The 16390-nt window shown below is 41.1% G+C and overlaps 1 protein-coding gene across 9 annotated transcripts in view; it reads left to right on the top strand.

Moving 5' to 3' along the window:
- The window catches only part of MPPED1 (metallophosphoesterase domain containing 1), an 84166-nt gene that overhangs the window by 31068 nt on the left and 36708 nt on the right, over window positions 1-16390 (top strand). For all 9 annotated transcript variants that reach the window (XR_013393327.1, XR_013393326.1, XM_028728727.2 and 6 more), the window contains exon 5: window positions 8619-8844. Coding sequence is in view for 7 of the 9 variants with exons in the window: in XM_028728727.2 (XP_028584560.2) it covers window positions 8619-8844 (226 nt within the window). In the remaining 2 variants the exon portion in view is untranslated. The remainder of the gene's footprint in view (window positions 1-8618; window positions 8845-16390) is intronic.

Genomic DNA, 16390 nt, shown 5'->3' on the forward strand with positions numbered 1-16390 from the left:
CAAATAGAATTGTATTTATCTGTGTCTAAAAGTAAACCGTTCATATATTGTGATAGTTGTCATCTCGTCTATCCATTGCTAAAAGAATAGAAAATCCAAGCCATAGAGAATTCCCAGCTTCCCTCTACTATCTGTGTCAGACCCTTGCTGTCTCTCTAAAATTCTTACTACAAGCCCTACTTCCCAAAACACCCTCTCCCCTTTCTCTGGAAAATAGCAGTGATTGACAGAAGAGAGGAGATAGGTTTGACTCTGTCCTCCCCACTTCATGTGCGTGGGGCACTGACCAGAAGAATGCTGCACTACAAAATTGAAGGACATTTGCCCCATTGGCTGCACAGCTTGCCTGGGAAATGAAGATAAAAGGGAAGCAACAAGCCTTCCCAGTCTCTTCACCCTGTATTATCTTGCTGCTTGGGTGGGCGGGCAGTGAGATCTTTCAGGGATGGGGAAGTTCATTTTGTCAAACCATGGATTACATTGACTTAAAATAATTTTTCTTCAGTTTTTTTTTTTGGGGGGGGAGAACTTGGCTCATTACTGGTTGTTGTTACTATTACTTATTTTATTTATTGATCATTTTACAAAAATAATCTCAAAGCAACACACAAAGTAGAAGAATCCATACAACACAGCTCAAGGAAATAAAACATTAAAATCAGCAATAACAAACTAAAAGCAATGATCACTAATAGATAGGAAAAATATCTCTCAACCGAACTATAGTAAAAGGTAAAGGTACCCCTGCCCGTACGGGCCAGTCTTGACAGGTTGTGCGCCCATCTCACTCAAGAGGCCGGGGGCCAGCGCTTGTCCGCAGACACTTCCGGGTCACGTGGCCAGCGTGACAAGCTGCATCTGGCATGCCAGCACAGCACACGGAAACGCCGTTTACCTTCCCGCCAGTAAGCGGTCCCTATTTATCTACTTGCACCCGGGGGTGCTTTCGAACTGCTAGGTTGGCAGGCGCTGGGACAGAGCAGCGGGAGCGCACCCTGCTGCGGGGATTCGAACCGCCGACCTTTCGATCGGCAAGCCCTAGGCGCTGAGGCTTTTACCCACAGCGCCACCCGCGTCCCCAACCGAACTATAGATTATAACAAATTATAAGATTATAACAAAACTCCTAGTTGATCTACAGCTAGTTTGGGAGAGCTCACCCATCAGTACTTTGCATCCAACAAAGCAGTAATAGATTTTGGAATGATGTTCTCTGCCCATGTTGTACTCTGCTGACCATTCAAAAGTTGTAAACTTTAATGTACAACTGCAGCTGCCCCCGCTTCTCCTGTCACCCTCCGTCCTCTGCCCAAGAGCTTGCAATTAACCTCTTCCTGCTTTTTATAAAACGTAGGGCTGCTGGGAAGGCTGTGATCAGGAAAGATAGGGTGCCTAAGTGCTAAGGTGACCTTTCTGGTGTAGGTGTAATAAATCAAAGCTGGGAATCATTTTGAGTAATATAAGTACCACAAACGGGTTTTCAGAACCTTGGCAGTATTTTGTTTATTCTTGAAAAACATGATGAACAATAAGGTGAATGGGGCCCTTGAAATGTGGTAATATCCTACTTTTGTTGCTTCAGTAATACAGACCGCAGTGTCTCATAATGCTGAAATCCCCACTATAAAATCCACAGTAGTTTGAAAATTAGAATACTGTGATTTAGCTGGCACATAAAATTCACCCCAATCCATTTCATATTCCTTAATTTGTAAAATAAATGTTCAAAATGAATAAACAAAGCAATTATCAGCTATAAGCTATAGACAGACACATGCCCAATAGACTGATACCATCAAATTAAAGAATGAAGTGAAAAATGAAAAACAGAACTCACACTCACAAAGTTACTGGTGAAGAAGTTAGGGATATAGAGAAGATGCAGTTACACAAAAAAATCAGAAAAGTGGCTAATTATATTTTGCTCTAGTTATAGATGTATATACACCTGCCAACTGAAGATTAAATTTCAAGCATCTGGTGAATTGGACTTTAGTCCCCAAAAGCTTATGCTACAATAAAAACAAGAAATACAGCAGATTTATAAAGATAATACTAAAACATGTTGGAAGTATGGGCAGTGGAGCTGAGAAGACTCAGAGCTGGTGTCAGGTGAGCTTCTTTGGAGAAGGAATTCTATATATGAGCTTTTACAAATGAGAAAACCCTGTTCCCAGTCACTATTCATCTGCCATCAGATGGTGCGTGGACCTGAATGTAGACTTCTGATGATAAATGAGGGACTCAGGCAGGTATCTGTGAAAATGGCAGTCCTTTTGGTCCCTTGACTACATTCTCTATTCATTCCCAGCCTAACTGGACTCTGGTAACTCTTCAAATGCAACCCCATGTATAACACTTTGTAGTAATCAAGTTGGGAGGTTAACAGGTCATGGGCCACTGTGACCATGCTAGCTCATAAAGGGTTTGCAACTTACGTATCATCCTTACGTGAATCACCAAGCATTGAACCTAATATTTTAGAAGGTTTGCAACTTCATTCAGAATAGATTATACATCATGCCCCTGGTTAGGTGAAACATCTACAATGTCTCACCTGGACTAAACTTCATTTTATTGGCCCTCATCAAATCCATTACTGCTTTCAGATGTTGTTTCAGCATGTCTACTATCTCACTTGAGTCCCAACAAAAAGGAGCTGGGTGCCATCAGCATACTCCAAATCTTCATACAATCTTACTCAGCAGCTTCAAATAGATGCTATGGGAGACAAGATGGAACCTTTGGGATCCAACAGCATAAACACCAAGGAGCCAAACTGTGATTTCCCACTACCGCTTTCTGAGCTGGCTAATAATGTACAGTTTCCCCAACCCACATTCTTCTTGGGATCCTATATTACAAGTGTTCTTCTCTCTCTTATTACACCAAAAACATAGGCAGTATACAGAACACGATAAAGAGAGACAGAAAAGGTTTACTAGGGCATTGAGGGCTTCTTTTAACCTGATCATATTAGGAAATATATCAAAGGGTAAGAGCTTTCAAATTTTATATATTAGGCTAATCACTTTGCCCTGTTATTTATTAATAATTTGCACTATTTGATTTATCATCTGAAAAGCTAATTTAGACATGCCTAAATGGGCACCCAGTCAATTTCTTCCTCTTCTTTGAAAGGCAGGCTCTTTTTCTATGTTAAGAACTGGTTTTCAAACTCCTGTAAGTTTCAAAACTGGTTTGTCATGCAGTAAAGTACTTCTGCTGCTCAAGAAAAACTTGCCTGTTAGGCAGAGAAACAGTTGCGTATTTCTTTACATCCTGGTCTTGGAAATTAATTCGAAATCATTGGAAATAATACACAAGACTTTCTAGTACAGAAGGATTTTCAATATTTGTGGTAATTGCCATGCCATGTCTGTTACATTATGCTTAAGTGATGGGAAATCGTATGTTATCTTTCTAATTCATAAAAGAAGTCCAAATGCAGAAGCAATTTACCTTGCAAAAGAATGCTTTCAGAGTACTCTGAAACGGCAAAAGTATGCTGCATAATTTAACTTTAGATCATAAGACTGCACTCCACCAACCAGTCTATATTGGAGTAGCTATGGATGAGTGTTAGTAGGATTTTAGTGCAACCACATTCTACTGACTTATTTGATTGGAATATTCCATCCTGCTCGCTCCAGTCCAGTGATTTACTTCAGATAGAGTAGCTTCCTCACTTTGAATGGCTTCTCCATGCATTTGATTAGGAGCATAAGAAGCTGCTGCCTTGTACCAGGACAGAATGTACTTGTCCATTTAGATAAATATTTTCTACTTAGGAAAAGGTATTTCATATCAGCTGTTACTAGTTCCTTTTAGCTGGAGATGCCGAAGACTGAACATAGGATCTTCTGAATGTGGGATGCAAAGCTCTGCTGCTGTGTTGTTATTTATTCATTAACCTTGTAGGCTGCACTTCATTTCAAAAGAATCAGAGCCATTTCCAATGGACTATAAAACAATATGTTATACAAAGAAACAAGAAACATATAAAACTAAGTTAATTTTAAAACCATCATTGATGAGAGCAGTGGTTTGACACATCTCAAGACCTCAGATTGTCTAGATTTCATTCACTAAATTCCTGGGAGAACAGATAGATTTTAACCTAAGGTTACCAGACATCCCCATTTCCTGGGGACAGTCCCCGGATTTACAAATCAGTCCCCATACAAAATCCATTGAAGTTGAAAAGTGTCCCCGGATTCATTGAAAAAAATCTGGTAACCTTATTTTAACCTGATGCCTGAATTCCATCAAAGCTGGGTCATTCTATGCCTACTGAGGGAGAGAGTTCTAGTTGGGGTTTTTATTATGGATAAGGACTGATCCCGTATTGCCACTTGCCGTGCAACAGCTGACAACAAAAAGGGTGACCTCTGCCAACCTCAGAGTCCAAATTGGTTGATATAGGAAGAGGTGTGGCCAGGCTATCTTGGTCCGGGAACAACCACAGCTAATACACAGTCCTAATACACAGTGGAAATAGTCACTCCTTGCAAGTTCAGAGCCTCAAGTTCAGCACTGAATCTGACACTTGAGGGTAAGTGCGACTCTCAGCCTCTTGGGCTTGCTGATCAGAAGGTTGGCAGTTCAAATCCGCATGATTGGGTGAGCTGCCATTGCTCTTTCTCAGCTGCTGCTAACCTAGCAGTTTGAAAGCATACCAGTGCAAGTAGATAAATAGGTACCACTGCGGTGGGAAGGTAAACAGTGTTTCTGTCCTCTCTGGTTTCTGTAATGGTGTTCCATTGCACCAGAAGAGGTTTAGTTATGTTGACCATGTCTGTGGACAAATGGTGGCTCCCTCGGCCTGAAGTGAGATGAGCACTACAACCCCATAGTCACCAGGGGTTCTTTACCTTTAGCTTTACCATTCACCCAATTTCCAGGCAGGGAAACCACCCGTGCCTCTGTCTTCTGAGGATATGGCTTCAGTTTATTGGCCCTCTTCCAACTCATTACTGCTTCCATAGACCAGTACCTCCCAAGATGTCAAATACTGAGGACCAGGGCTGCAAGCAAGCAACTATTTGTGCATGTGAACATATATAGCTCTGTGAATGAGAACTACTGAGCAGCAAGTTCTGTGGTTGAGCAAGCATAAATATTTATAATATTATGGCCTAATATTGAGTTTGGGGAAAATAATCAGGTCATTTTCTGTAATGTAAGGCTTACTGACTTGCCACTAGGTATGGAGAAGCTTGAAAAAAGCTGTGCTGCAAACTCATCAAAAATAGAGTTGTTAACTGAACAGCTGACGGACCTATAACCACAACGATGCAACTACCTCTATGATAAATGTTGCTGTACATTTAAAGTCATTTGATAATTTGCTTAAGTAACATCCATAGACAGCAGCGTGACATCAATACATTATTTGAAGCAACAACTATATCCAGCTTACAGGCTTTAGTTTAGTAGATTTAGTAGGTTTAGATGAGCTGGAAATCATTTAGAAATCACAGTGGAAATGGAATTGTTCATGCAAGTTTAGTACAGCGGTACCCCTGGTTACGTACTTAATTCGTTCTGGAGGTCCGTTGTTAACCTGAAACTGTTCTTAACCTGAAGCACCACTTTAGCTAATGGGGTCTCCTGCTGCCGCTGCGCCGCTGCTGCACGATTTCTGTTTTCATCCTAAAGCAAAGTTCTTAACCTGAAGTAATATTTCTGGGTTAGTGGAGTCTGTAACCTGAAGCATATGTAACCTGAGGTAATACTGTAATGAATTTTCTTCTATATTTTAGAAGGATACTAGTTTGAAGCTTGTTAACAGCTATAGCACTTGTGTGATATTAGCAGCTCATGTTGGTGTCAACATATATATGAAAAGGAGACAAATCTTTTCAAATTGCAATTGAAATTATATCTTAAATTTCAAGAAGAGTTTTGAATAAATCTAACTTTATCATAAGGGCAGAAAATCCTGATGTGCATTAAAGAATAGAGATGAAAGAGAGTGGGCTTTTTTATTTTAAAAAGTACATATGTCCAGGTTATATTAAAGCTAGATTTGTTAGCTATCATTTCAAAATACATATTCATGTAGATGAGTAATTCTGATAGGATTTCAGGGTAGGGGGATCCATTTTAGCTTGTATGGAAAAATAGGTGTCTAGGGGGAAAATGGGGAAGAATGGATATTTACCGAAGTACTGTACTAATGTATATTGACAGTTAGGGCCATGTGAGATGTGATAGATGTGTTTTGTGTGTTTAACTATGGAAATGTCATAAACACACTAGGAGCAGGTATTTCAATAGCAAAATATGTACCTGAGTAAGATGTGCTGAACTTTCTCCACACCTGTATTTTACCTTCCAGGTGCTTTTTGCGTAGTTGACCTCACTTCTAGTATCAGAACTCAAATGAGGAGAACAGTGCTTGGGGAACAAAGTTGGATCATAAATAGTTGATCAATTGACTAGTCAAATAATGGCCATGCATTTAAGTAAAAGATACTTAAAACCTGAACATGTTTGATACTTTTAGTAATGACACAAACAAATTTGTCAGCTATTATTGTGAAACACTGAAATTACCTTTTAATTTGCAATGAATTATAACTTTTAATTATGGTAAGTAAAATTTCTACAAATGTGCAAAAATCACTGAACAATTCTTCACTTTGGTTATTAGCCCACAAGAAGCAAATATTTATTTTTATTTTTTTAAAATCATATTTATTGAAATTTTCAGAAAACAGAAAGTAAAGATAAGACAAAAACAGAATGCATTTAAAACCTTATTTTCATTATCCACTTTCTGGGACTCCCCCCCTCCCCCATCCCTGCCATATTCCCCTTTCATATCGTTAGCTCAACAAGCTCTCCCTCCTAATTTAAACTTAGTTTGTTTAGCCCAATATTCAAATTTAAGCTTATACAGTCCTCATCATTACCCTTGATAAAAAGCAAAAATTCTCTCCCCAAGGTCCCCCCCATTTTCCTTCCACGAATTCCCTTTTTTTTTAATAAAAACACCCAACAAAATATATAAAGAAAAACAATATAAAGATATAAAAAGATAAAAAGTATATAGAAAAAAGAATTCAAAAAATAGTTGCAAGCCTTTGGATTCTAGTTCTCCCCCCCCCCTTCCCCGGTTTGAGTTCCCCCTGTCCACCAATCTATGTTGTCTGCCTGGAATTCTTAAATCCATAATCAGATTTTTCCCCCAGTCCCTTGCCAGTTTTTTTTGTTTTTTTTTAAAGCTTAAAGTTATTTTTATAGTATTTAACTTCAAATCTCCAATCTTTGGTCTTTAAGGCTCCCCCCATTGTTCTTTCCATGTTGTAGTCCAGTTTCATCTTGTTCCGCTGCTGAAACTTTCTAATTCAGAAATTTAGTAGCTCTACAGGGGATTTTGTTATTCAGGAACAAAAACTTGCGTTCAGTCCCTTCCTTTCTTCAATAGAGAATTCTATTGTCTCCTTTAATGTAAACACCCCTGTAGACATAATATTGTTTCAGTTTTGCAGCTTTCCCAGAAGATAACCAGTCCTGTAAAATTCCGAAGGTATTTTTCCACTTACAACCATCTTTGTAATGTCCCGAAACTCCTCTAGGGGGATTGTTATAACTTTGTTTCCTCTAGTCCAAAAGTCTAGTTGTTATTCCATATTTTCACCATTTTCGCCATTTTGTATCCGAATCTTAGCAAATTGTAACAAATTTAACCAACAAAGTCCTCAAAACAGAGTCCTCTTTAAATTTTTCCGGCTTTGACAGCTACTTTGACAGCTGTCAAAGTCTCCGTCTCTTTTCACCAGGCTCTCTCTCCAATCGCCCCGGTTCCCGGGGGGGGGGGGGGGTTACGTTTTCCTTCTCCCTCCACTCTTCTCCTCCAGCACAGTTTCTTGTAGTTTCCCATCGTGAAATTCTTGGTTTTTATCAAAAATACAGTTCTTTCGAGACCTTGGTTGCCCGGTCCTTGTTTTAGAATGTTTACAGTAGGGAGGGGGACTGACTTCCTTTTTGGATCCCCCCCCGCTCGTACCAAATCCGAAAAAAAATTCCTTTTTTTCTCCTTTTAAACCCGGTTTTCCAAATTACTCACGGGTTGTTGTTAAAAGTCCGAATTCTCAATGGAAGAAGTCAGCGCTCTCCGCCGGATGGCATGCGGCTTCGCTCGGCAGGGCTAGCAGAGGACTCAAAGCACCGCGCCTCTCCCCGGCACCCGATCCGTAGCCTTTAAAAAGGCTCCTTCACGAGTCGGGAGGGCGCTAGCGGTGCCAGCCGAGTCACCATGTCCACGGCCTCCGTGGCCGTGGGTTTTAAGGGTCCCCGCGTCGCCGGCGCGGTAAGACCCAGCCGCTGCCGAGCAGGCTCCCTCCGGAGCTCGGAGGGAGTCCGCCATTCGGCGATGGCGCCGAAGTCCAAGAAGCAAATATTTAAAGGGTTTGACTTGCCAAGCACTTGAAGAAGTGCAAGCCGTATTGCTTTCCTAGGTATAACCACTATGAGTTTCGTCTTTGGACTTCCTTTGGAATGATTGGCAACATCGGTGGCATAATTTGAATATGCATACTTCATTTTGGGGTTTTTTAAAATAAGTGTAACAATAAATGGGTTTATTGTGTTTTCTCCCTACCATTTAGGCAGCCTACCATATGAATACAAGATTGTGATAGCAGGCAATCATGAACTGACGTTTGACCAAGAGTTCATGGCGGACTTAATCAAGCAGGACTTTTACTACTTTCCCTCTGTATCCAAGCTGAAGCCAGAAAGCTACGAAAATGTGCAGTCTCTCTTAACAAATTGCATATACCTTCAAGATTCAGAAGTGACAGTAAGGGGCTTCAGGATATATGGCTCCCCTTGGTAAGTATTTAAAAACTTAACAGAATTGATTAATTCGAAAATTGTGCTCATTTTGATGGTTATACAACAGGAAAAAATGGAAACCCGGGGTTTTTTTACAGCCAGAACTTACTGTGTGGTGAATTCCAGCACCCCTTTTTAGTGTTGCTGCCGGAATGGCTCTCATAGCTGCATGCTGGAGACGGCATGCAGTAGGTTGCTGCGATCTGGGCAGCAGTGCACCTCTTTTTCTTGGTAGTTCCTGCACCTCTTTTTCTAGAAAAAAAGCTCTGTAGAAACCATTCCATATATTTTATAATAAGGTTTCAACAGTTAAATGATTTATAAATTAGATGAATTAAGAACTTTTGATCAACTAAAAAGTGTCTTCAATTTATCAGGGAGCAGATTATAAATATTTGAATACAGATCCTTATAAAAACTCTGTATAGCATGGAAGGATATACATATTCTGCCTTCCCTCATACACAAGAGGAGGCATGATAGATGTGTTGAAACCCAGAATAATCCCTGGCATTTTCAGATAAGCCTTTTCCTTACTGGCAGACCCCATCTTACATAAGATCTCCCATAAAAACAAAAGAATGATGATAGGTTGCCACCAGAGACAGTGAATCTCCTGCCATATCAAAGGACTGATCAGCTGCCAGAGAAGCTTCTATACCCTAGTGCCAAGGGTTCCTCCCTTCAACCCATTTTGAAGTCTATGGGAACCTGAGAGCAAAAGAAGCAGGAAAAGATGGATGTTTTGCCCAGTCATGAGATGTGCTCTATCTGTAATGGCACCGGTCTCTGTGGCCAATCAGGAATTTACTTGGAGCCTAGTTATTATGGGTGCCACCCTGGGTGCCTTCAGGAGGGATATGAATTGAATAAATAATAATAATAGTAACTAATAGGTAAAGGTGAAGGGACCCCTGACCATGTGGTCCAGTCGCAAACGACTCTGGGGTTGCGGCACTCATCTTGCTTTATTGGCCAAGGGAGCCGGCGTACAGCTTCCGGGTCATGTGGCCAGCATGACTAAGCCGCTTCTGGCGAACCAGAGCAGCGCACGGAAACGCCGTTTACCTTCCCGCCAGAGCGGTACCGATTTATTTACTTTCACTTTGACATGCTTTCCAACTGCTGGGTTGGCAGGAGCAGGGACCGAGCAACAGGTGCTCACCCCGTCGCGGGGATTCAAACCACCAACCTTCTGATCAGCAAGCCTTAGGCTCAGTGGTTTAGACCACAGTGACACCCACGTCCCTTCTAACTAATAGGTACCTACAAGTAAAAAAAAGCTAATCAGTTCTGGCCAGTTAATCTTTGTGAAAAGAGGCTTAACTTGAGGGTGTATGTTCAGAAATACAGTGGAACCTTGGTTCTCGAACTTTATCTGTTCTGGAAGTCTGTTCGACTCCCAAAATGTTCGAAAACCAAGGTGCGGCTTACGATTGGCACAGGCGCCCTGGAAACAATAGCCAACAGCCACATCAGATGTTCAGCTTGCGAAAAATGTTTGAAAATGGGAATACTTCCTTCCTTCCGGGTTTTCGCCGTTCAGGAGCCAATTTGTTCGTCAACTAAGCCCTTTGAGAACCAAGATTCCACTGTAACTACGAATCCAGGTTCACAGTGGAGGTGAGAAATCCTGGGCGCTCCGGGTGGCGCTGTTGAGCTACTTTGGAGTATGTGGAACTCATCCTATTGGCTATAAGTCCTGGAAGACCAGCTCCCTTCATTGCAGGCCTTTTCCCACCAGACCTGGGAGTGCAGGGCCCTGACTAATTTGAGCTACGAAAGTTGAGGCTGCTGAACAAACTCTTGGGCTGGGGTGTTGTTTAGGACGTTTTGTTACAATGGTGGTGGGAGGTTGTTCCTGTTATTGATAGCAAATTTTTGAATTGCTATTTTAGCTTTCTTATTTATATGGAAATTGTTCAATATGTCCGTGTGTATATATAGAGAGAGAGCAAGCTGCCTTGAGCATGGTTTTAACTTTCAAAAGGCAACATAAAAAAAAAAAAATGATTGCTTGCTCATGGGTCTGAGGAGAACTCCTGTATGAAATTCTGCAGAGTTGTGTTTGATTCCAACATTTTATGGTGTGAGTCAATGGCTACATAAGAAATTTGAGACGGGTAGCCCTGATAGTTACAATGAACAAATAAGAGTCTTCAGACACCTTTAAGACCAAAAGATTTATTATAGCATAAGCCTTTATAGTCTACAGCCCATGTCATCAGAAATGTAAAATATTATTCTTGGAGCCAAAGTTGGCATGATGCCAGAGATGTATGTGAAATACATCTCCCCAAATCATCACTTTTGTCTTACTCTTTTGATTAAAAGCAGCTGCAGGTTATGGAGAGCCAGCGTGGAAAAGGGAGGGATATCCAACTCTTCCCTTTAAGCTGACACCCTGATGCAAATCCCCATTCCAAAGCCAGTATTAGTTGTGGAATGGAAAACATGCAGAAAATGTATTTCCCTATGTTTTTCCCCAGTGTTGATGGAGGGTGTGAATTAAGGAATTAAGCTTACTGAGGGCCAATGTTTTTAAAAGAACATTGGAAGAGAAATTGTTTGATATATGTGATAATAGAATATAGTGATGGGGGATTTCAATGGAGTGGTCTCGCTTGATGAAGCATCGAGAGAAGTATAGTGTCCAGATCAAGGGAAGTAATAGACTCCAGACCACACCTGGAGTCCTACGTCCTGTTCTGGGCACTACAATTTAGGAAGGATGTTGACAAACTGGAATGTGTACAGAGTAGTTGGATCAAGGGTCTAGAAGGTCTGAAAACCAAAGGTTTGGAAACCAAGCCTTATGAAGAATGGTTGAAGGAGCTGGGTATGTTTAGCCTGTAAAAGAGGAAACTGAGAAGAGATATGATAGTCATTTTCAAATATCTTAAGGTTTATCACATGGAAGATGGAGAAGTCTGTTTTCTCCTGCTCTGGAGGGTAGAACTCAAACCTATGGCAAAATTTCTGACAGTAAGAGCTGTTCGGCAGTGGAACGGTCTCTTGGGAGGTTATGGACCCTCTTTCCTTGAAGGTTTTTAAGCAGAGGTTGAATGGCCATCTCTCATTGATGCTTTAGCTGAGATTCCTGCATTGCAGGGGGTTTTACCAAATGACCCTCAATGTCCCTTCCAACTCTACACTTGTATAAGATGTATCCAGCCATGGTGATGCAGGAACTCTTCTTCTTCTTTGCCAATCACTCGTAGCCAAGTAAGATTGTCTTCCATGAACACGGTCTTAACAGTGAGTCTGTAAGTGACTGTGGAGGCCAATTCTGGATCCACACGTCCTTCCACAATGGGGACATAGGTTTCCAGCGGGGAGTTGATCATGGTGAGGGTTTGCCAAGCATGCCTTCCTCTTAGCACGTTTCTCCCTTTTGTCCTGAGTTTGAGCGTCTTCAAAGTTGATGACACCTTTGGTAAAGGCTGTTCTCCAGTTGGAGCACTTGTAGGCCAGTGTTTCGTAATTGTTGGTGTTTGTGCTACAATTTTAAAGATTTGCATTGAGAGAGTCTTTAAACCTCTTTTGTTGACCACCAGCATTACACTTTCCATTTTTAAGTTGGGAATAGAGTAGTTGCTTTGGAAGACGATAATTGGGCATCCGAACAACATGAGCAGTACAACAGAACTGATGTTGAAGAATCATTGCTTCAACACTAGTGATCTTTGCTTCTTCCAGTACACTGGCATTAGTTTGCCTATCTTCCCAAGTGATATGTACATTTTTTCAGAGACACTATTGATGGAATCATTCAAGGAGTTGGAGATGGCATTTATAGGTGGTCCATGTTTCACAAGCACGCAGTAAGGTTGGTAGTACAATAGCTTTGTAATCAAGTATTTTGGTTTCCCTGCAAATGTCCTGGTGCTCAAACACTCTGCCCTTCAATTGGGAGAAAGCTGCACTCGCAGTGCTCAGGTGATGCTGGATTTTGGCATCAATGTTGGCCCTTGTGGAAAGATAGCTGCCCAGGTAGCAGAAGTGATTGACACTTTCCAACGTTACACCATTGAGTTGGTTTTGTGGTGCTGCAGAGAGGTTGTTTTGTGCTTGTTGGTGCAGCACTTTGGTTTTTTGGATGTTGAGTGAAGGCCAAGCTTTTCTGCAAAGATATTTTGGGTGGTTTGAAGGTCATCCTCCGAGTGTGCACACACGTTGTCATCAGCATACTTATGCTCTATGACGGAAGTTATGGTAACATTACTCTTTGCTTTCAGCCTACTCAGATTAAAGAGCTTTCCATCTCTTCAATATATGATTTCTACTCCGGTGGGGAGTTTCCTTCAACAATGTGTAGGATCATGGAGATGAAAATAATAAATAGAATTGGGACGATAACATAACCCTGTTTATCACCTGATCCACTGTGAATGGTTCACTGAGAGCCATTGTTATCTGTGATTGTTGCTGTCATATTATCATGGAGGAGCTGAAGGATGCTTACAAATTTATCTGGGCACCAATTTTCATAAGGAGAGTCCACAGGGCATTACGATTTACTAAGGCCTTAGTCAGGTCAATAAACACCATATACAGGAGTTGGTTTTGCTCTCTGCATTTTACTTGAAACATTCAAGCGGTGAAAATCATGTCCACTGTCCCCCTAGAAGGTCTAAAACCATTTGGGGATTCAGGAAAGGGAGCCTCGGATATTGTGAGGTGACGGTTTGCTAAGATCCTTGCAAGAATTTTGCTGGCTACAGCTAATAAAGAGATACCTTGACAGCTTCTGCAATCCATTCTTTCACCTTTTTTTAAAAAGATATAATTTTGGCATCCCTAAAGTCTGTTGGGATCTCCTCTCTCTCCCAGATTTTTTCGATTAGCTTGTGAAGTTGTGTAAGTTCAATTCCACCCACTTTGAAGACTTTGACAGGTATCTTATCAGGCTTTGTTGTTTTTCATTTGCTTAATAGCTGTACACAACTCTCCCAGTTTTGGAGATACTGCAGGCTCATTTCTAATTTGTTTTTGTGGGATTTGTGAGAAGACCTCAGCAGCTATGGGGGAGTTGTGGTTAAGGAGATGCTGATAATGTTCTTTCCAGTGCAGTGCAATAGCTTCTTTATCTTGTAGAAGTGTGGTACTGTCTGTTTAGCCATGATTTGTTGGCCCATAGATAGTCTTTGTGGCTTTAAAGAAACTCTGTGCATTATGAGTGTCGGCTAAGTGCTGGATCTCTTGAGCTTTTTTTACCCACCAGGTGTTTTTCCATTCTCTGATTCTTCTTTGAACCTCAGCCTTAGCGTTGGCATAAAGTTTTTTCTTAGTGGCACAATTTCTATCTCTTTGCCAGATCTGAAAGGCCTTCCTTTTCTTGTCAGTCATGCATTCAGTCTCACTGTCATTCTCATCAAACCAGTCCTGAGGTATAATCTTCATAGCCATCGTGGAATTGGTGATCTGTCCAGCAGTCGTTGGCACTCAGCATAGTTCTGGTAAGAATTGGTGATCTGTCCAGCAGTCGTTGGCACTCGGCATAGTTCTGGTAAGGAGCACATCACAGTGATCTTCAGCTCATACAGTTTACATAGCCTAATTGTTTTTCACAATCACTGGGTGATAACCTCACCAAAGTGGATTTTATTTTTTGTGATTTTGTTTCTATGTGTTCTGTAGGATTGAAATGTCCCAATTTTTCATAAAGAAGATGTGTATTCCACAGTTCCATTGAAGTGCAAAAAAGTACAGAATATGATAATACTGTATGTGAAGAATATTATGTGCTTTGGGGGGATCAACTTCTGTTTTAAAACCATAAGATTTCTAGTACTGCAATATATGGCTGCTAAAATAGAAGTGAAAGCATTTGCAAAACATCTGGTAAAATATCAGAAGCCAGTATTGTGGTTACATAACATTTTCCATTGGTCTTCAGGTAGTACTTTGGTGCCTTGCCAAACTTCTTATCTCATCCCTGGTGAAATCAGGAAAAATTGTTTTATTTATACAGGTTGCAGAATGCAGCTTTTTCTTTGCCATTTTGGTAGTTTTAGTACAGCATACAGGGAATACTGGGTGTGCATAATCAAGGTGTATACTTATATTGGAAGTTCAATAAACCCACAGTAAACTTTGTTACAATTTTAACCTTTTTAAAAAAATACTGAGGTGTCTGGTTTACGGTTCTACATTGTTGTTCTTTACAAGTCACATAAGTCTGGTATATAGGAAACAAATTGTCAGACCTAATGCACATACCTCAGTGTGAATTTTCACAGTGTGAGTAAACTGTGAAATATATTGCAATTTTTTAAAAATGAAAATTGGCATTCACCAGCTTGATGCTTGTATTGGTGTTAATCCTCCCCACCTGCTGATTGTTGTGCATTTATCTAAATTTAAAACCACATTTCACTTGAAATGCACCCATTTATCTCCAATATCCAAATGGTTTTGTATTTTCTGCCTATCCACCTGCTGTTTTCAGTTTGATCTTCCAAGTTAATTTTGTGTCTGTTATACATACAGCCAATACAAAACTAAGATTCTACAATTACGAAGTAAATAACTGCCATTCCCAATAGTATTTTTTTCTGTGGCATACCACTTTTGGCACCTATTACTAATTTGTAAATCTAATGTAAACATAGTAATTATCCTTTGACAATATTTCTGGACTCTTTCTTGGTATCTTCACAGTCGAAACATAGAATCATGGAAGTAGATGCAAAAAAGACCTGCATTGCAGGTACAAGGAAAGAAAAGTAGTGGTGTTCTTAAATAATATATTCTGCACTGCGGAAACAGTAGATGATGTTATACAATAGCAAACACTTCCCCAAATTGCAGAGAGATCCTGCTGAAGCAGAACCTTGCTCTTTCTAGTGGCAGCTGCTGTGCCCAAATGGCTAAATGAACTGGACTTCCCTCCTCCTGACAGGTTCCGTTCAGTGTATTGCTGTCATTGCCCAAACAAATAGATATTGCTTAATCAGTAATACTTAATTAATTAATTGCTTAATCGAAAGGTCGGCGGTTCGAATCCCTGCGGCGGGGTGCGCTCCCGTTGCTCGGTCCCAGCGCCTGCCAACCTAGCAGTTTGAAAGCACCCCCAGGTGCAAGTAGATAAATAGGGACCGCTTACTGGCGGGAAGGTAAACGGCGTTTCCGTGTGCTGCGCTGGCTCGCCAGATGCAGCTTTGTCACGCTGGCCACGTGACCCGGAAGTGTCTGCAGACAGCGCTGGCCCCCGGCCTCTTGAGTGAGATGGGCGCACAACCCCAGAGTCTGTCAAGACTGGCCTGTACGGGCAGGGGTACCTTTACCTTAATCAGTAATACTTAATCTTTGGAATAAGAATGGGGTAAGATGTGAGACTCAGGTCATTGTTTTCTGGAAGCTCCTCACCCCTCTTGATTTATCCTCATCTGGAATACCAGGCAAAGGGCAAGTGCTAGGAAGAGGTTTTCAAACACCTGCCTCTTCTTACTGTATGAAGGAGATCGCTGCCTCCGTCCAGAGGCTGGTTTGGATGAGTCATTAGGCAATGTGTTAAGGAGTAGTAAATTGTTCCCTTGTA

The sequence above is a fragment of the Podarcis muralis genome, chromosome 6 (genome assembly GCF_964188315.1).
Source record: "Podarcis muralis chromosome 6, rPodMur119.hap1.1, whole genome shotgun sequence".
Classification (NCBI taxonomy): domain Eukaryota; kingdom Metazoa; phylum Chordata; class Lepidosauria; order Squamata; family Lacertidae; genus Podarcis; species Podarcis muralis.